The following is a 20,357-nucleotide window of genomic DNA, read 5'->3' on the forward strand; positions in this document are numbered from 1 at the left end:
ACAGGCCGGTTCTATAACTGGACCGACACTGTAATAATTTCAGTTTGTTAATATTCTCCAAGACTAAATTAGGACAGTTGATGGGTAACATGGGTTTCCATAGCCCTAATATTCGTTAGGTTTGTGTATTTTTAATGTGCAAACACTTGGTATGTTGGTCAGCGCTCCGGATTCGGAATACGATACATAATGGTCCCGTGTACGAACCTCGTCTTCTCCAGTTCTATCAAAAAGCGCTACCGTTATTCCTAATGAATAATTGGTAGTCGTCAAGAACTGGTATATCGAATAATTGTGGCCACGGTGGAGTGTGTCCCGCTCAAGTAAGACATAGCTTCAAATGGTTACTGAACATTTAAATTTTGCAACTATTTACAGAGCTTTTTGAATTTATTTGGTGCGAGTGTTAGTTCAAATGAACCTTTCTGGGTTAAAGAAAACTGATGATTGAACCAACGAAGCAGAAAAGAGTCAATGAAAAACATTAGTCAATCAATGATTTTCTAGAGGAAAATAGTAATCGTGATCAAGGTTATTTAATAACAATTTTTAATAGCACTGGAAAAGACTATATGTCTGTGACAGCTATCGGTCGCTTGTTTTAACTATAAGCTTCCGGTCCCAGCGTTACCATTCGCAAAAGCATCATTTTCGAAAATGCCACGACATTTGCATATAATAAATTCAACATTTTCATTTTCTCCGAGACTACAACGGCGATGGTTGCCGTTGGCAATTGCGATTTAAGACCACGTATTTTCTTGTCTTACATTTTCATTCAAAACGTTATGATGGTTAAAAAATAAAAGAAGGATGTGTCCCTTAATGCCATTGCAATGTCAAACTCTAACTGGAATCGTAGGATTGACAATAATTGTCATAAATAAACAATAAAAATCCTACATAAGATTGTCGTTGCTTTTTCAACGAGAAACTGATTGAATGATAGAATGACAAGGAACATTGCTTAATGCTTGTACGGGTAAATACAAATCTAAATATTGAAATCTAATCGTAAATTGAACGCGGCGATTAATATTTGCGCTCTCACCTCGTATAACTCTTAGCCTATGCATTCACTTATTAGTGCTAACATCGGCCGCAAGGCGATATGGAGGATTCTTGCATGTCGTTAACGGTCTTGATGCGTGATGCCACACCCTAATTCGTGAGTGCTTGAAAGTAATACGAAATTTTAAACATTTAATTAAGTTATTTGTTTTATAGTCGAATCAAATGATATTCATCACTGTTTTCCCAATCATGTTCATTTAAGACATTGTGTAATATTTTCTCAGAATTTAAATGGGAGTTAGTTTTATGTCGGAAATTGCCCGATTTTTTTATCAACGTAGTTTGGTGCCTAAATTCACGTTATATAAGAGTTGACTGCATTTCTATGTGTAGCGGCACTTGAAATGACTGGGTATGGTACCCTCCCAATGTTGGGATTGCTAGTAACCAAGAGTCTGTAAGTTCAACTCGAAACGTCAAGCGTTGGTATGGGATTGGCCCACCATTCCAATGCAAGGCGGAATAGCTGATTGCAAGGCTGAATAGAGAGGTAAGAGCTATCAGCTGATGTCATGATAGATCGGATCAAAAGCTGTACTATACGATTCGGTCCATCGTGACAGGTCTGAAGGATACTAGCATGTCATTCAAGAGCTTAGCGCAACACTTTTTTTTTTTTTTTTCAACAACTATAATTCAAACCGGCAAACCAAAACTTCTAACATCTAGTCCGAATATTTGAGCATTTCCTTTTAAGGGAATTTCAGGTTGAAATTAGGAAATTAACATTAGTGGTGGAAATGCAAACTAAAAAATTGTACGCTACGCAATTAAACACTGTAAAGACAAGTGGATTTCAACCTTGCCCAATTCTATGTTAATTAGCTAATGCTATGAATTAAAGCAATGTTCTATGCTACGCAACTAAATAGCTATATAAATTATACCAGACTGATGAATACCAATGATGTAATTCTCACTAATGTTCTAGTGCATAAATGCGTTCAGAAATTTCAATGTTGTAGAGAAACAAATAGTTTTCATTAGGTTTATTTGATACAGAATAAAAACAACGAGGGGATTTGTTAACGGCATTATATCTGTATTCAACAATTCATTTGGAAACATTTGTATGGAACGACTACTGAATGCATAAATGGAATTACTTATTTTGGAACGAGGACTGTAAATGATAAAATCAAATCTGAATATTCCATCGTCGAGCTTGATGGACAACGCAATTTTCACGATTAATAGTACTTGGGAGCCTCAGTGTAGTAGGATGGGGTTGCATAGGTTGTTGTGTAGTATTTCGGAGCTTCAGTGTAGTAGCTCGGTGCAGCATATGCTGTGGTATACTCGGGGGCCTTTGTAGTATAATATCTTGGAGCCTCAGTCCGGTTATATTTGGGGGCCTCAGTCTGGTAATATTTGGGGGCCTCACTCTGGTAATATTTGGGGGCCTCAGTCTGGTAAGCTGGAGCAGCGTAAGTGGTTGTGTAGTATTCAGCAGCCTTTGTGGTGTAGTATTCAGCAGCCTTTGTGGTGTAGTATTCAGCAGCCTTTTTGGTGTAGTATTCAGCAGCCTCAATGTAGTAAGCCGGAGTAGCGTAGGTGGTGGTGTAGTACTTAGGCGCCTCGGTGTAGTAAGCTGGAGCAGCGTATGGTGTGGTGTAGTACTCAGCTTTCTTCGTGTAATACTCCTGGCCGGCAGTTGTGTAGTATTCAGTGGCCTTTGTGGTATAGTATTGAGGAGCTTCGGTGTAGTAAACCGGAGCGGCATATGTTGTAGTGTAGTACTTCGGGGCTTCTGTATAATAGCTTGGGGCAGCATATGTTGTAGTGTATTGTTGAGCCAAATATTTGGGAGCCTCAGTGTAATAAGCTGGAGCGGCGTAAGTGGTGGTGTAGTATTCAGCTTTCTTTGTGTAGTACTCTGGGGCTTTAGTTGTGTAGTATTCAGCAGCCTCAGTATAGTAAGACGGAGCAGCATAAGTTGTGGTGTAGTAAGTAGGTTCGACGAAGTACGAAGGAGCAGTCGTGGTGTAGTAACTTGGGGCAGCGTAGTACTTCGGGGCTTCAGTGTAGTAGGTCGGCTCGGAGTAATAAGATGGCGCGGCTTCAGTGTAGTAGGTTGGTGCTACGTAATACTTAGGCGCCTCTGTAGTTGTGTAGTACGACACGGTTGTAGTGTAGCTTGGAGCAGAGTCATATTTCGGGGCCTCGGTGTAGTAAACTGGTGAAGCGTAAGTTGTGGTGTAATACTCAGGGGCCTTTGTGGTATAGTAAGTGGGAGCCTCGGTGTAGTAGCTTGGAGTGGCATACGTTGTCGTGTAATATACTGGCGATCCTGTGTAATAGCTCGGTGCGGAGTAGTATTTTGGTTCCTCCGTATAGTAAGTCGGAGCTGCATACGTGGTGGTGTAGTATTCAGGAGCCTTCGTGCTGTAATACTTGGGAGCCTCGGTGTAGTAAGTGGGTGCCGCATATGTTGTGGGGTAGTACTCGGGCGCCTTTGTAGTGTAATAACTGGGGGCAGCATACGTCGTCGTGTAGTACGGCGCAGCACTGGTAGTTTGGTATGAATAACCACCATAGCTAGAAGACGGAGAACCCATTGGCACAGCTATGCACGATCCAGCCATAACGGCAACAGTAATTAGAAGTGTAATGCCATGGATACCTATACCGATGGAAGAAAAACGAAATCAATTACTGATAGCTCACTGGAGTGTTAAAACATTTCAATTAATGCTTAGAATTTAATTTAAATCTCATTCCAACATCTTCAGGAACATCACTAAATCATAGCCGTCCATCAACATCAATTTCTAGTCTAGTTAAACATTGTATACTTTACCCATTGTGGCAAGCCGAAATTTAGCAGATGGTAACGAGCAAAGGAATTCAGCAATTGGTAAACAACTAAACTTCTCTTGTTCCGTCGAAGATGAACACTCGACTGATTTTAGTTGTCTCTAATTGCATCATTTTATACGATTTTGTGTCACCCTGATGTTGCTCGCCATCCCCAGCGGGTATTACCTTCCAATATGACGTAACGATTCTTACCCTTTCCCTTTTTTGTAGCCTACCATACACAGTGTGAATTGTGTGAATTAAATGTTAATTATTACCCATATCTGCAAAACTGCAAAACACAATGTGAAATACAATTGAAGGAAAATATGCTGCTGTTGTCAGATTCAAGTTACTCGCTACACTGAATTAAAACACCTTTGTCCTCTCATTTTATAAGACTCCAAAGTCATCCTGTTTCAATTTATTCGCCCTGCGGTTACGACACGTGCACCTTACAGGTAGTGACAGCCAATATTCTTACCCCACCCCTGTTTGTTTGGCGTTTTTGTTTCCTGGAAACGCGGTAAAGGGCTGCTTGAATTGGTTCGATCCACTGGCGGTGAATGTTATGCATCCTATTAAATATCGCAATTAAAATGCCTCCCTTAATATTTTGTCTGCAAAATTATTGAACAGGAATGAAAAAGTTCACCGACATTCTCAAACTGGCAAATAAAATTCGACGAGTTGCAGCTGATTTGATTTTTATTGAACAGATAAGCTTTAGCTAACGATGAGTTCCCCATCTGGATGATATAAACACCCCAATTAAAAATTTCATTTAACATTCAACACCATAAATAAACTGCCAATATGAATTTTTATTTCCGCACGCGTCGAGTGGCCAACAAACAAAGATCTGGATAATTCTTGACCAACCTCTCCCAGTCATCATCATCTTGCATTGCGCCATGGAACATGGCATCAAAGACGGAGCTCCTGGCCGACAAAATAGCGACCATTGGCTCGATCTCGTCGAAACAGAACGTACGACGTCACAGTTTAATTGATTGAAGAATAAATAAGAGAATTGCCTATCAGCGTTAGTCTCACCAACACTCTTAGAAAACTTGATATCCAACGTTTAACATAGGGAATAGCGTATAGAGTCGATGGATTTTTGAACAAGCGATAACAAACGGTTAAAATACGAAAGAAGATATTGCGTTTTTAAAGCCGGTTTTATTACACTTTCACGTGAAATTAACTATTAAACATGACAGAGAAACTATGCAGGGAAAAGCTAGTGTGCGAGTTAGTAAAGTGCAAAGACTATATCGATCGTTTGAAACGAAAAATGTGCGAATAAACTTCAATGTGTTGACTACAGGCACATTAAGATGTAGTTTCAGTGCTGTAAGTTGGGCTTGATTTAGTAGATTGAGAGCACCTCGTGTTGTCCTTTAAAACTTTGCCTACCGCGTTATGGAGTGAGCTGTAGCCTACCTTTGATGTAACAAGTGGGTGCAGAAAACGTGATGATTGTAAGCGGAGCGTAGGTGTGAAATATGATGCGTCGTTGATTATTATGCAATCAATTTTCTTAATCAATTAACATTTCACAAACGCGTGAAATGAAAATGTTCAGAAGCTGCATTTCCTCTGCTGAGGTATTTCGTTTAATCTTTTGAAATAACTCGATCAAAATATCAGACTAGCAAAACTAAACTCTTATTGATTAGCGAATGTGAAACGATTGATTGGTGTGTTGAGTATATACAAACAACGTAATTAGAAGTTGATTAACGGCAACATTTATTATAGACAACTGATGAGCTAGTACCACATTCCAAATCGGAAGTGATTCTAGTCAAGAACATAAATAAAGCTGAAGCAAAATTATGATGATCAATAACGCCTTCGGTAGAACTTTACATTAAACAGTGAAGCATTGTTTTTGTTAACGAGCTAATTAAAATCACAGGGCTATCAATAGTACTTTGGGGCTTCAGTTTGGTAGCTGGCAGCTGAGTATAATACTTAGGTTCCTTTCGTTTCTCGGTAGCCCTTCGGTGGTATTGTTGACGGGTTTGTTAAAGAGTGACATCATTATTTACAAGACAATCACTTGTGGTGTATTTGAGTGCCAATTTTTCACGCTCCTGGAAAAATGGGTCGTTCGTATTTAGAGAAATTAGTTGACATAGACCAAGCGGGTTTTTATTAGCTTCTAATACATTCAGTCCGATACATTTGCAGTGGACTTGATTAACTCCAGATGCCCTAGGTAATATAAAATCTGCAAAATCATTTAAGGGCGTTGACATTCTTAAAGTGGTAAGTAAAATTTGAGCAGTTGCAGCATAAAATCCGATTTTATTTTATTGAACTGATGATATAAGATTTAAATGATGGTCCCCGCCTTCATGATATAACACCCCAAATAAAAAATTTGATTTAATTTTCAACATATAGATAATCTGACAGCATAGATTGTTATTTCAACATACGTCGAGTGGCCAACAAACAAAGATCTGGATAATTCTTGGTCAGCCTCTCCCAGTCATCTTGTTTGCATATTTCTCTTCCACGTGATTCTACGAAAGTGAGTGTTGCTTCTTTAAGGGAATCGATTGAGTGAACGTGAGCCCACGCCATTAGATTAATAGCATTCTCCAATGTGATGCAAGATAACAAGAATCGGACACATTCGTATTTCAGGTCGTCAACGTCGTACATATCGGCCGCAACAAACAAAGACTGGGCGTTTTCCTCTGACAGCTTTGACGATGTTTGACCAGAGTAAATGTAATGGAGCAATTGTTTGAAAATATCAGGTTTGATGTTTTTGATGCAAACTTTTCTCGTGTTTGTTTCTTGCATTCCGCTCTGGAACATGGCTGCGAAGACGGAGCTTCTAACCGACAAAATATTGACATGACCGCCGATGGACTCGTCTTTTTCGGCTGTGTCGAAATGGAATGTAACATCGCAGTTCAACTGATTGACGTACAAACTCACGAATTGCATCTGTGCGTTCATCTCGCCATAAGTTCTTGAAAAGTTAATCCACAGCACGCAAGGGATCTTCATTTGCTGCAACTCCGAAGGTGGAGATACAAGGGGCATTTTAGCGGACTTCCATTGACCTGGAGAAAACGGCTCCAAAACGATTTTCTGAGTGTTGATGCTGGCCCAAACAGCAGTTGGCTTGCGGTAACTATCCTCAGAGCAAACGGAACACGATGACATGTTCTCCAAGGAGAGTTCGACCATAACTTCAAAGCTAAATGAGGAAGTTTCGCAATCAGCACCGAGTTGGTTCGGTTGATAGGACGTCCGGGAAAGATGAAAGGAAAAGAGGCCCGGACAAATGTCGTTGAGCTTAAATTTCACCTCTTGGCGTGACGTTTCATACTCGGTGGTGCTGAATGTCCCTTGAAATTTAAATGAACCATCACCCAGCTCTGTTACTTGAAAATCAGGTTCAGGTAATGGGTGCTTTTCCGGTGACAAAGCAGCTGTATTCGCCAGGCGCTCCCGTGCCAGGTGATCCCAATGAAATTTTTTCTTGACAAAAGAAAAAAGAAAAAAGAAACAAACAAAGGGGACTCGGTCTGCCTAATACACCTCGGTGTTGTAACCGAAGAGGGCACATTTAGGACAAGCGGTGACATAGTGAGAGCGTCATAGCTTAGTTTTAGATAGCTCTTACGTTCATGTTTCATTTTGTTGTTCCATGTTTATGTCAAAATTTACCTGTGCAATTCAGGTAAGGCTGACGGCACCGTACCGTACGCGTAGCCATCAAGAATTCTATTTTTAACGGAAGAGGAAAAAAGAATAAAGAATAAAAAGAACCTGTGTATTGAACGAGGCGTGCCTTTTAAAAACGACAGTTGTTTTCGCTGATGCTTCTTCTATCAGTCAAATAGACGCCATGACGGAAGGGGAGCACGGCGAAACAGAAAAGGAATAGAGAAATACAGTTGAAAAACATGAAAAGTCAAATCGCGCCCAAAGAATAATGGACTAGGACTCAATCAATTCCATTTACAGCAAAATAAAATTATCTGGTTTGCTTTGTTTCATTTCCGAAAACAAATTTCCACTGACGTGATTGGCTTTGCATTTTAAAAGGCGAAATAAAAGTAAAGGGATTTAAAACAAACTCCTTCCTTCAAATCAACGTCAAATAGGAACATATGTGGTTGATTCTTGATTTTACTCTTTATCATAATTGAATACTTCTTTTATACAAGGGTTGGCCACGGCTTCATTTCATTATAAGCGCCTTTAGTTCCAGTTTTGCCCTTTGCTTTGTTGCGATCCAGATGGAGAATCATATTTTAAAACTTCAAACGTGAAACTGCTGGTAGCCTTCAGCTCCAGTGAAGATTACATCAACCCAGATGCGCATGGCCTCGGCGCTGGGCGCCATCAAATGGTATGTGCGTTCACGTGTTTTGACACAAAATGTCAGCTTAGGATTGGGCGAACGGACAGACTGCAGATGGTCAACGTAGACTTCTTCAATTGCCTAAAATAACAATATGTTTTAAAAAGAAAAGTTGCACTGGTGGTAAAAGATTGAGACAGACCTGGAAGTATGCACCACTGCGTTTGCGCGTTTCGCTTTTGTCAGTAAAATAGAGGAAGGTGCGTTGCGTCCGGTCAAAAACAAACCAGCGTTTGTTCCACGTCTTGAATCGCGAGCCCATTTTGTGCAAGTAACCACGGGCTGACGTCGAGGTCAGAGTGACGTGCGGGCAGAGTTCCACCTGATGCCCGGCTGTTTCAACATGCTGGTGCAAGTCGAAACCGTCCCCACGGACGGGCAAATAACGCGTCAGTGGTCGCTGCTGCTGTTGTTGCTGTTGTTGCATTTGCTGTGTTTAATGTCGTAGAAACACCATAAATAAAAACACCCAAAACCAAAGAAAACGTAATAAGACATTACCCTTTGTTTATCTCTCAAACGAACTTCGCCGGGTAGATCTTCGCCAGCACCAAAAGATGATGCTTCTGATAATGGCCGGCAATCTTCCAACTGCTGATTGAAGTCGTGTTGCCGCACCTATCAGATTTGGGATGTATTATTGTTTAACAAAGCTTTCTGATTCTTAATAATAAACAGTAACAAAGCCGTCCGGCATTCCAGTAGACGATGACGGCGGAAGATTTAGGTTCATGCCAAAACAAACACCGGGATTGCAAACATCATCGAGACGCACTGGATTTTTCCAAATATTCCCCAAACCAAACAAATGAATCCATGGAAATCCATACTACTAGCGTATGGTAGCCACTACCTGATATTTTAAGAACAGGACGCGATGTGAATCAGCCGACAGCATTTTCATTTGGTGGGAAAGAAATAGCTAAGACGGAAATGGCCGTTTTTCTCACGCGCTTGTGAGGCGGTGGACGCCAATCGACAGACTAACGTCATGCTTCCAATTGACGACCGATGATGAAGCCTATTTACGATTTCTCGAATTACTTTCTGATCAAGGATGTCCGAAGGGTCCGCTTCGGACACTAAGCATGAAAGTAATCCTGCTTCCCGCCCCATTTAGCGGACTTTACATTACACCAGAAAACAATGGTTTTGGCAAATGGCAAAGACGTCCGATTTTCTTTCTTAAATGCAACAACTACTTGGCGTACACTTGATGGCAGTCGTCGTAGGAAAAAAAATTGCTAAAAGATTAAAATCGAAACTAACTTTGACGTTTTCCATCGTAGAAAACAGAGCACGTTACTCGTTGTGAGTTATTCAACCCGCCTCCTAAACCTTGACTGGATTTCACTTTTACAGGTAAAAGAAGAAAAAAGAAACAAACAAAGGGGACTCTCGACCCTAGGAAAGAGGAACAACAAAACTACGCATAGACGATTGTTTAAGTGGAAATGAAACAAAACGTTTATGCAGAAGGACAACGTTTGACAACAGATTCTGAGTTGACTTCCAACAAACATATTTTGCATGGTCGCTTGAGTCTAGTTCACACGTACGATAACAACTTAACTCCAAATTATCAGCGAAATAGTTATGACGACACCTCGGCTGCGACCCTAAAGATACGTAAATTGCAAATAATCATTTAATTTCTGCTTCAATTAGACATAGGTGATATTGATAATGGAATTTCATTAGTTTAAAGTCGTCTATTTACCTTTCCTTTGAGATTTGTTGTAATAAGTATGATATCAGCAAACTGGAAATAAGAGTAGGCTCCTACATCATCTGAAAACCAACATGCAAGACAATCTGTCTACTTAAAGACAATTTGATTCCACATTTTAATTGTTAAAAATGCAAACTGAAACGACGACACGTACACCTTACAGGTAATGACGTAACAGCCAATATGTTTACCCTTTTTGACGTTTTTGTTTCCTGGAAAGAGCTTTAAAGGGCTCCTAAAATTGGTTCGATCCATTTGCAGTGTAATGCACCCCAGATTTCTCAGGTAAAATTTCTCATTTAATATTCAATTTGCTTTAAATTAAGGAACAAGCATGAAAAACTTCACGTAATTTATCAAACTGGCAAATGAAACTCGACAAGTTGCAGCACCAAATCAGATTTTTTATTAAACAGATTTCAGTTTTTTCTCCATCTTGATGACATAACATCCCAATTTAGAAATTGATTTAATTATCAACATATAGATAAACTGCCCGACAGAGAGGGTTATTTCCACATGCTTCGAGTGGCTAACAAACAAAGATCTGGATAATTCTTGATCAGTCTCTCCCAATCATCTTGTTTGCATATTTCTTTTCCATGTGATGCCACGAAAGCGAGTGCTGCTTCTTTAAGGGAATCGATTGAGTGAACGTGCGCCCACGCCATTAGATTAATAGCGTTCTCCAATTTTAAGCAAGTAAACAAGAACTGAACACATTTGTCTTTCAGTTCGTCAACGTCGTACATATCAGCCGCCACATACAAAGGCTGGGCGTTTTCCTCTGACAACTTTGTCGATGTTCAACCAGAGTAAATGTAACGGAGAAATTATTACTTGTATTACTTCAGCAAGTTGAAATCTTTGCAATAATAGTATCAGACATTTTTTGTGTGTGCAGATGGCGTGGATAAGGACGAGTTTCACATGCATTGCCAGCAAGCGCGAAAGACGAGACCCTAGTTTCTATTTGCCCAATGTTTCTTGTGTTTTCAGTCACGATCGATGATAACACGTAGCAGCCATGGGGATGAAAAGGAAGCCGAGAGCCAAATAGGGTTTTGGTCACGTTGCAAGACACGCTGTGTTTTGTAGCTGCCGCCCCTTGAATCCACCAACGTGACCGTCTTTAGAAAAACGCCTGCTCCCACCGCTTTCTTGCCCATATGTTGCAATCAAATCGTGGACGGAGCAAAACACTGAACCTCGTGTTAGCAACGTATTTTTGCGACGCCATTCCGCGTGGACAACATGTGTATCTAGACATTCAACCTTATTTTTCCTTTACCCTTTTTTTTTATTTATTGTTTTTTTGCTGTTTTTTGTTTTTGTGTTTGCTGTTTTTTATTTTGTGTTCAAGGAATAAGTGAACATCTTGTATAATATACACTTTTAGACATTCTGCGTCGGCATGGAGACTCCTGCTACCGTCGGCACTGGCTACCTGGGGGGTCGACACTGGCTACCCCGACACTGGCTACCCGACACTGGCTACCCATAAGGCCGACACTGGCTACCCCGACACTGGCTACCCGACACCGGCTACCTATAGAGGGTGACACCGGCTACCTATAGGTGGCGACACTAGCTACCTCTTTTTTGCTACCCTGTTACATTTAACGTAAGCAAGAATCCCCTGGCCTTTTGTTTCTTGCCTGCAATTATATTCCTATTTGCAACATGATGACCAAATGCAAATGGCGTGTCAATTTCCCTTTTTAAAAATCAGTTTCCCCTTATTTTTACGAATGCAGTACCCTTGATTGATCATCAGGAATGATCAAGTAGGCCTAAGTTATTATTCCTAATTATGTTACATGTTTTGATTTTAAAGCAAATTTTTTATATATAGATTGCACATAGGAAGTAAAAAACTAATATTGACTACGAGCAATCAGTCAAGACATGCCCACTGTCAAATATTAAATACAGGTAAATTGCACCATAGAATAGAAGATAATTACATGATTACAGTTTCAGATTCTTCTGCGTGTTCATTACAGTGGGGACAAATTCCATCACCGTCCCTGATGTTTGAGGAACAATTGTTACATAAGAAGAAGCCACATGGATAAAACACAGTGTTCTATGGGTTAACTTTGCAGACACTACACAATGCTGCTGCTACCGGAGCAGTTAGACCACGTACATTGGGCTGGGATCGTGTTTCGTGTCCACGACCCCGTCGTCCATGGACTGTACCAGAGGGGCAGCTTGACGGATAGCGGCTGTGTTTGGGTCCAAGCGAGGTCTGCGAGAAGGAGGAAGAATAAAATCACCACCTGGACTTAGACTTGCAGGCAGCCGACGTCTGCAGTGGCCACGGCCTGTAGGTGCAGGCTGATTAGTGGTTTCTTCTAAAACGTCAGCGCCAGTGACGTCTAAGGGACCATCCTGCTCTGTTGGAGTAGCAGGCACCGCAACATCAGCAGACACATTGGGATCAGCGTTCTCTACAGGATCGGCAGGATTAACAGGCTCGTCTGCAACACCATTATCCAAAGGAGTTGCAGGTCTTGCTGTACCAGCTAAATACCGTCGCCTAGGTTGGACCACAGGCTCCACTGCGCCTTCGGGTTGATCTTGATGGCCTTCTTGATGTAAGGCTACTCCATCCTCTACAGGAGCGCTTAGCTAAAAAGCAGCAAAAATTGGATGTAATACGTACAGATCTAAATATTTTTTTTTTACTCACATCAGGTTCTGTGAAATATCTTGCCCTAACGAGAAAATTGCGTATGTCTTCCGCTTTCCGATCCGACGCCAAGTACAATCTCTCAGTTTCAGCAATTTGGGAATCCCTTCGACGCTGGAACGGTGTCTTTGGTTTGCTGTAATCCACCCCTTTTATCTCGTCTGCTTGATAATCCCACATCTTTGCATTTTCAGATTCTTTGAGTGCATCTGTAATTGAAAAGTTCAATGGGTTAGTAACTAACGTTAGTTTCATAATTCTGTAGTATTCTTAAGTCGAAATGTCTTACGTATAAAATCCCTGAAGTTCAAATGACTTCCTCCACAGCGTTTGTTGAACCATCTGTGCCATGCCTCCACGAGATTGTTGGTGCGGTTGGGCATTTGGAATACGCTAAATCCATCTGGAGTAATGGTGTCAATCCAGTAGCCGTAGTAATAGTCCATAAGACGTTTGATCGCCGCCTGGATCTCGACCGATTCTCTTCTAAGATCTTCTCTGTGGGTATTTTTGATATCGTGTAAATGACAGAAATTTAAAAAAATCATCAAATTTCTTTTTAAAGTTTACCTGGAAGCCTGCTAATATTGCATCTGCTGGTAGGAGGGCTAGAGCAATCATTTCCTTGACGATGTGACAGACAGTAGGTATACTCCGGTATGCGCCCGTAAGGCCATATTTCTGGACTCTCCTCCAAATTGCCTGAAAAAGTCTAAATGTTAATTTTCAAATTTAAAATGATTTAAAGATAATTTTTATTTACCTGTCCATAATGGAACCAACAGCCTACAAAGGCTTGCTCGCAGGATGACTGAATGGCATTTTCGAAATCTGACATAAGTCTCTCAACGTTGAGGTACACGTCCGGATAAAGATCGTCATACACAGTCAAAATCTTGTCAAGGACAGCGTCGTATAGCTGACGGGTCTTCTTGTTCATTAAAACGAACACAAAAGGATATACCTGTGTAAGTTTTAACGTTTACAATTACTTTGGTAAATAATAACATAATTTTACTTTGTTTTAGTTGTACCTGCCCAAAGCGGCTTATATGAAGAGTAAAAAGCTGCTTGGAGAATAAAGGAAGATTTTTAAAAGTTCCGTCTGCTTGCAATGGTCTGCGCAATTTCAGGGAGCAGCTTTGGTGAAATAAAGACAAACGCATCCCCTCCGTCGGCCGTTTGGACTTGCCCTTGGTAGAAAACGCCACCTTCGAATGCATCTCTGGTGGTAAATAATAATGTTTGAATTCGCTAATGATTTCCTATTTTAAAAAAATGTTTTTACTTGTATTCAGGATGCTCCATTATGAGTTCTGCGTCCTCATCAATAGTTGTAGGGATCCGTGGCTGCACACTCCGCTTGGCCCGCTGGATGTGACGCTGCATAGCGTCGTTGTAGCTCACGATAAGGCCTGGAAACTCCCGATGAATCCGATCGAAAATTTCACGGGGTGGATCGCGAGAGACCAATGCTTCTTGGGCGCAGGCGTTTATAAAGGCTAATTGCTGTTGCAGATGTGACTCCGGTGGATGGTTGTGCGCAGAGCCATCTTTACGGAACACACCGGTTTGTCTATTTTTCCTGAGTCTAGCGTTGCAATTCCCCTTAACCTTCTTTTGATTCTTGCAGATGTAGACGATCTCGTCCAATCTGTAAATAGTTACAAGCCGTTTTTTACATTAGTATTATGTTTTACGCTTTTACACTCACATTTACAACTAAATCTATGTATTTTTACGGTACTTACAGCGTTTTTTGCTTGTGGTAGATGTATCCACGTTCGGAGTTGTAGTTAACACCGGTGCGACGAGTAGCTGGAACTTCAGCAACGACAGGAAAATCTTCCTCGCCTTCTCCGTTCCACATGGTGATGCTTGCTGTGATGATTGCTGTGATGACTGCTTTTGCTGTTGTAGTTGTGACTGAGACTGTGAGAAAACAAAATTTTTTTTCTTCTCTGTCCTTTTATACATCTAGGAACTTCCTATTTCTTAATCAGTGCGACCAGTCCAGCCAATACGCAGCTATCGTATGATCCATCCGCCACGAGTTCCGGTAACCCTTATGATCCATGCGCCATTGGGGTCCGGAAACTTCTCAGTTGCTCCACCCGCCATAACAATCCAGTAACCACTCTTATGATCCAACCGCCGTATATGATCAACCCACAAACGGCCCCTGTGGGATTTTGTATGATCCTTCGACCGCTGGGTTCGTGGAACCCCTCAGTTAATCTACCCGCCACTGTGTTCGGGTGTGAATTCATGTTGTTATCCTGATGTAGTATAATTTTATTTAACTGCTTTCAATTTCTTTGCTCAAAGGTTTTTTACTTTGCATACCTTTTTTGAAATTCAATTTAATTTCGCTTGCCTTTACGTTATTACTCTGGAGTTACTCACAAATAAATCAAAGGTTAAATAGTTAAATAAATTAATTTTTGATTTTTAAAGATTTACATATGTTTTAGGTGGCATGAATGTCCAAGCAAATGTTTTGTAATTTACATGTGTAAGATGTTACAAAAATGAAATTATACTGTCACGTCCCGTCCTGTTCGCCTTACTTTTGCTTACCAGATGAGCGCTAGATGGCCTTGAGTCGCTTGGCGTTCTTAGATTTAATCCAGATCTCTCTCGCACTTCTCGTCTGCTGACCATGCTGAGTGGATGTTAGTTTTCTCTTCTCTGGTGTGTGTGAGTTAATCTCTTGCTTGTGTGAATGTGTTAGTTCCACTAGGGCACCATTGGTTAAGTTAGTGTAGTGTCTGAGACAATTTGTTTAGTTAGCCAATGGTGAAGGCCACCGTCTTGTTCCGTGCCGTGTCGTTGGCCAGCATTACGGTGCTTTTTACAAGTGGTTTACATCATCGAGTGTACTGAACTAGATTACCCGTGACAATACTATCTATTTTAAAAGAATTCGTTTGATTACATTCGCGTATATTTGCCAAACATTCGAAAAGCAATCATTTTTTTATACAAGCCGAGGGCTTAGAATCGATGGAGGGTGGGGGGTCTTTTCATTGGACTATTTAGTAAATGCAAGTAAACGAATGTTTCTTACATTGAGTTGGACAGGTGGCCATTATAGGTAATTTTGAAGGGGTAGCAAAAAAGAGGTAGCCAGTGTCGCCAACTATAGGTAGCCGGTGTCACCCTCTATAGGTAGCCGGTGTCGGAAAGCCAGTGTCGGGGTAGCCAGTGTCGGCCTTATGGGTAGCCAGTGTCGGGTAGCCAGTGTCGGGGTAGCCAGTGTCGACCCCCCAAGTAGCTAGTGTCGAAGGTAGCAGGCGTCGATTTCCCTCGGAAAGTATCCTTTACTCCAGCGTCTATCGTTGAGCAGTCAAACAAAATCATGCAAAACAAACCTTCAGAAGAAACAAACCAAGACATGCCCATAGCCCATTAAAATATACGTAAAAGAATTGAGCCGTTTGATGGAATCCGGAATGGATTATGAGGATGCTTCTAAAGCAGCTGATTGTATTGTGCAACACTTTCTAACGAATACTAAACGTTGCATTAATTCCTCAGAAAACGAAGCCTAATGGACAGCCTGTTTTTAGAACTAGCTCTCAGCCTTCATATCTTACCTAAACCCCTTTACATACACAACCACTTGCGTTAAGTGGACAAAGTGTAAAAATCCCAAGCATGTACAATAAGCAAAGTAATAACGGAGCAACTCCAAAGTACTCAGTTACCAGCTCCATTCCTAAAATGAATCCCTTAGTAATGTGTCCGTCAAAAGTAAACAGTATAGGAAACACAAACAATTTTATTTCTAACGCCATCGATAAAAATAAAAAGTTACAACAAAGCCAAGCAATGACGTTATTTAGTAACGTCGGAATTTACGTAGACCGTGAACAATCCGGTCGCTTTCATGACTGGCTTGCACATCTAGAATCAGTACTGGTTTTAGGCGATTTTGGGGAGTCAAGAAAAATTATCTTACTACGCTCCAAATTGTATGGTGAAGCGGCTGATGAGTTTGATAACTTTAAACTTGAAAACCCAATTAGCGCGCAAATATACGACAGAGTAAAAGAACGTTTAATTAAACTTTTCCACTCTACAGATACCAGATCTAAACAAAGCGTTGAATTTCATAATATGCAACGGGAACCCGAAGAGAATATGAGACGTTATGCGAATCGCATACGCAAGGCCTTCCACTTAGCGTATAAAATCCACGATAGATAAAGCAACAGCTTTTTCCAGAGAACAAATTATGATGGACAGATTTCTGGAAGGGCTGTCTTTCGACGTCCAGACCAGACTTAAGTATAAAAAATCCGCAACTTTTGAAAAACTCATAGAAAAAGCTGAAATGACGGCCATGGCAGTAGAAGAAGCCCAAGTTAGATCCAGACTAAATGCTTTTCAGGCCAAATACGTCGAACCTAATAGAGAATTTACTAAAGTAAAGGAAGCTTTAGATCGCCTTAGTACCCAGGTGGAATCAAACACTCACCAAAAACATTTAGAAGAAAACATGGAGAAAATGCAAAGACAATTATCCACCAGGAGAAACGTGAGTTTTTCACAGCGCTCACCACAGTTAAACCCTCCAATCAATAAAACAGGGGATTTATATTTTTGTGATTTTCACAACGATTGGGGCTATCACTCAATAAACAATTGTAAAGCAAGGGAGAATCAAGCTAATGATAAATGTTTTCGTTGTAAAGAAATTGGACACCGAGCAAATTTTTGTCCCCAGATTAAAAATTTGAAACCCACTCCTCCAGAGGGTTATGACGGAAATGGGATAAAACTCCCTTTGTTTGAAGAAAGGGGAAACTAAAAACTACCGATGTAAGCGTTGGGCCCCTCGGTGGAACTAAGAAAAAGCCCCGACATCATATAAATAGTTTAGCAGTAAAATCTACAGTTCCTAGGATAAGAATAAAAATAGGAAATTCTGTTGTAAAAGCGCTGTTTGACACTGGAGCCGAGAGAAGCGTTATTAGCAGCACATTTTTTCATAAGCTTAAAGAAGGAAAGGAATTAATTAATTTCACTAAAGAGGTAGATGTGGATCTTTTCAGCATAAATGACAGGCGCCTCGTCACGAAAGGTACAATCACCGTTAACTTTTTTGTGGCAGAAGAAACGCCACGCCAAACACTTAGGCAGAAATTCATAGTCGTAAATGGAATTGTTGAAGATTGCGTTCTAGGGCGCGATGCACTTTGGAAAAATCAGTTTATCTATAACGGAAAACAACAGTCCATCTACCGAGTTCCGGAAATTGATCACTTCCAGGAAACAGAAAATCCCTTTGTGATTAGCAAATCTTTGAGAATTCCTCGAAATTCCACTAGTCTCCTAGAGACTAGAGAAGAGGAAACTCACCCTTTCAACCCTCTCAATACTTGTCATTTTGTTAGATGCTGTAATATTCCCTCCGGGCTTAGCTTGGAACCCTACATCTCTACGACACCAAATCGTTCGCTCCGTGTGGTGGCTGTTAATGGAACAGATAAAACCATATTTCTACCTCGCCTTTCAGTGTTAGGAACCCTTCATATTTCCAGACCTTCAAGAAAGCCTGTTGAAACAATGGCTTAAATTAACGTAGCTTCAGATCCAATCAACACAGCAGCCATTGAGTTGGCTCTTCCAGACATAGATGAGGAAAACAAAGAGAATTTGCGTAGATTAATAATAAATAATTATAACAGTTTTGCTTTTAAAACAAGTGAGTTAGGCCATACTACTTTAGTAAAACATGTCATTGACACACAAGGGCAAGGTCCTATTCGTCAAAGGGCATATCGCACGTCTCCAAAACAAAAAGAGATAGCTAAAAATATCATTGAGGAACTGATGCAAAATAAAATAATTCGTTATTCGATGTCCCCGTGGGCAGCCCCGATAGAATTAGTAAGTAAGAAAACAGGGGATGTCCGTTTGTGTGTAGATTTTAGAAAATTAAATGCAATTACAAAAAAAGATTCTTTCCCTTTACCTCGTATTGACGACGTTTTAGATTTACTTGTGGGACAGAGGTATTTTTCCACATTAGATCTTGCCTCCGGATATTGGCAAATTGAGTACGAGGAGGAATCCAAAGAAAAAACAGCCTTCATAGTCGATGACGATTTGTACGAATGGAATCGTTTGGCGTTTGGTTTAACCAACGCCCCGGGAACGTTTCAAAGACTGATGAATTCAGTTTTACGAAGAGTTATTGAAAAATTTGTCTCGTTTATCTTGACGACATAATAATTTTTTCAAGAACAATTGAAGAGCATTTTAGCAATTTGAAGACTGTTTTTCCCCTCTTAGAAAACGCGCACTTAAAAATGAAATTGTCAAAATGTGAATTTTTAGCGCAATCCGTTTCCTATCTTGGACACGTAATCACGGCTGAAGGAATAAAACCAGACCCTGCTAAAATTGAAACCCTTGTTAATTACAAAAGACCTGGTACAGTAAAAGAATTACAATCTTTTTTGGGACTAGCCAGTTACTACAGACGGTTTGTAAAAAATTTCTCTACCGTCACTCACCCCTGGTTATCACAGACCAAAGGAAAACCTACTGATAGTGTAACTTGGAAAACAGATGAAATTGCAGCTTTTGAGTATTTGCGACAATGTTTAATATCAGAACCTATCTTGATATATCCGGATTTTTCAAAGGAATTTCTGATTTACACGGACGCAAGTAACTATGGCTTAGGAGCCGTCCTTTCTCAGATGAAAGACGGAAAGGACCAACCTATAGCCTGTGCAAGCAAACATCTTAATAAAGGGGAAATCAAGTATTCGACAATAGAAAAAGAGGCTGCAGCAGTAGTGTTTGGGATAAAACGTTTCCGACATTACTTACAAGATCAACCTTTTGTTATTGTAAGTGATCACAGGCCTCTTCAGTGGTTGCAGACTTTTAAAGACGAAACAGGACTACTAGGTAGATGGGCGATTTTGTTATCTAATATGAAGTTCAGTGTTCAGTACCGACCAGGTCGAGTACACGAGAATGCCGATTTTCTTTCAAGAATACCGATGAATCTAATATCTGCCATTCCTGCAGACAACAACGTAATGTGTCAAGAACAGCAGAAAGATTCTCTGTGCAAAGCAATCGTTACGTTTTTGGAACAAAACGAACCTTGGAAAAAAGAAGATGGCCCGATTCCTTCTTGGGTCAGTGAAATAGATTATTTCTTTGTTGAAAATGGCCTTTTATGTAAACACTACGAACCTACGTCAGTGAAAAGAAGAAACTTTGAACAGTGTCAAGTGGTTGTTCCACTTTCTCTGAGAAAGCAACTTTTACAAGAATACCATGATTCCCCATTGTCAGGACATATGGCAACTAGGCGAACATTTTTTCGTCTAAGGGACAAATACTATTGGCCTACCATGTTACGGGATGTTAAGGAATATTGCACTTCTTGTGAACCTTGTGCGCTGGGACGTCGAGTGCACAGTACGAAAGCCTATCTCAACCCGTTAGACCTCGCTACAAGACCTTTTGAAGTATTGGGCTTAGATTTCCTAGGTCCAATCAAACCGCATTCACTTCAAGGAAACAATTATATATTAGTAATCACGGATTACTTTTCTAAATGGATAGAAGTCATTCCTCTTACCAACTGTACCGCCCTCAGTACTAGTAAAGCCTTAGTA

General features: G+C 40.6%; 4 protein-coding genes and 1 pseudogene across 6 annotated transcripts; 1 reads left to right on the forward strand and 4 right to left on the reverse strand.

The window, feature by feature from the left end:
• Window positions 1-2,095: 2,095 nt before the first annotated feature.
• Window positions 2,096-4,279, reverse strand: LOC116936199 (extensin-2-like). 3 transcript variants are annotated; one of them, XM_045173384.1, is made up of 3 exons: window positions 3,875-4,127; window positions 2,601-3,697; window positions 2,096-2,552 (listed from the first exon to the last, which is right to left on the reverse strand). In XM_045173384.1, exons 1-3 carry the CDS (start codon window positions 3,876-3,878, stop codon window positions 2,265-2,267), a joined length of 1,389 nt encoding a protein of 462 aa, XP_045029319.1. In that variant the 5' UTR covers window positions 3,879-4,127; the 3' UTR covers window positions 2,096-2,264. The 3 variants fall into 3 exon arrangements, with proteins under 3 accessions (XP_045029319.1, XP_045029318.1, XP_045029317.1); XM_045173383.1 differs by lacking the exon at window positions 3,875-4,127 and adding an exon at window positions 4,152-4,279 and having other exon boundaries at window positions 2,096-3,697; XM_045173382.1 differs by having other exon boundaries at window positions 2,096-3,697; window positions 3,875-4,125.
• Window positions 4,280-6,249: 1,970 nt separating this feature from the next.
• Window positions 6,250-7,319, reverse strand: LOC123472234 (speckle-type POZ protein B-like). The gene has a single exon (XM_045173483.1). The coding sequence runs from the start codon at window positions 7,090-7,092 to the stop codon at window positions 6,313-6,315; it is 780 nt and encodes a 259-aa protein (XP_045029418.1). The 5' UTR covers window positions 7,093-7,319; the 3' UTR covers window positions 6,250-6,312.
• A 348-nt stretch (window positions 7,320-7,667) lies between these two features.
• On the reverse strand, window positions 7,668-9,279 carry LOC123472273 (pleckstrin homology-like domain family B member 1). Its single transcript, XM_045173554.1, has 4 exons — window positions 9,129-9,279; window positions 8,777-8,893; window positions 8,418-8,705; window positions 7,668-8,356 (listed from the first exon to the last, which is right to left on the reverse strand). Exons 1-4 carry the CDS (start codon window positions 9,177-9,179, stop codon window positions 8,174-8,176), a joined length of 639 nt encoding a protein of 212 aa, XP_045029489.1. The 5' UTR covers window positions 9,180-9,279; the 3' UTR covers window positions 7,668-8,173.
• Window positions 9,280-12,146: 2,867 nt separating this feature from the next.
• On the reverse strand, window positions 12,147-13,088 carry LOC123472435. Its single transcript, XM_045173921.1, has 3 exons — window positions 12,995-13,088; window positions 12,706-12,914; window positions 12,147-12,644 (listed from the first exon to the last, which is right to left on the reverse strand). Exons 1-3 carry the CDS (start codon window positions 13,086-13,088, stop codon window positions 12,147-12,149), a joined length of 801 nt encoding a protein of 266 aa, XP_045029856.1.
• A 3,451-nt stretch (window positions 13,089-16,539) lies between these two features.
• Window positions 16,540-17,605, forward strand: LOC123472416 (annotated as a pseudogene).
• The last annotated feature ends 2,752 nt before the right edge of the window (window positions 17,606-20,357 follow it).

The sequence above is a fragment of the Daphnia magna genome, linkage group LG5, assembly GCF_020631705.1.
Source record: "Daphnia magna isolate NIES linkage group LG5, ASM2063170v1.1, whole genome shotgun sequence".
NCBI classification, from domain to species: Eukaryota; Metazoa; Arthropoda; class Branchiopoda; order Diplostraca; family Daphniidae; genus Daphnia; species Daphnia magna.

Coding starts and splice junctions, on each gene's coding strand:
- LOC123472234 (XM_045173483.1), bottom strand. CDS start 7,092: ATGGTCGAACTCTCCTTGGAGAACATGTCATCGTGTTCCGTTTGCTCT.
- LOC123472435 (XM_045173921.1), bottom strand. CDS start 13,088: ATGCCCAACCGCACCAACAATCTCGTGGAGGCATGGCACAGATGGTTC. Junction 12,915..12,994: donor GAACTTCAGGGATTTTATAC/GTAAGACATTTC, acceptor TTTCAATTACAG/ATGCACTCAAAGAATCTGAA. Junction 12,645..12,705: donor GATATTTCACAGAACCTGAT/GTGAGTAAAAAA, acceptor GCTGCTTTTTAG/CTAAGCGCTCCTGTAGAGGA.
- LOC123472273 (XM_045173554.1), bottom strand. CDS start 9,179: ATGAAAATGCTGTCGGCTGATTCACATCGCGTCCTGTTCTTAAAATAT. Junction 8,894..9,128: donor TCCTGTTCTTAAAATATCAG/GTAGTGGCTACC, acceptor CAAATCTGATAG/GTGCGGCAACACGACTTCAA. Junction 8,357..8,417: donor GCAGTGGTGCATACTTCCAG/GTCTGTCTCAAT, acceptor TTGTTATTTTAG/GCAATTGAAGAAGTCTACGT.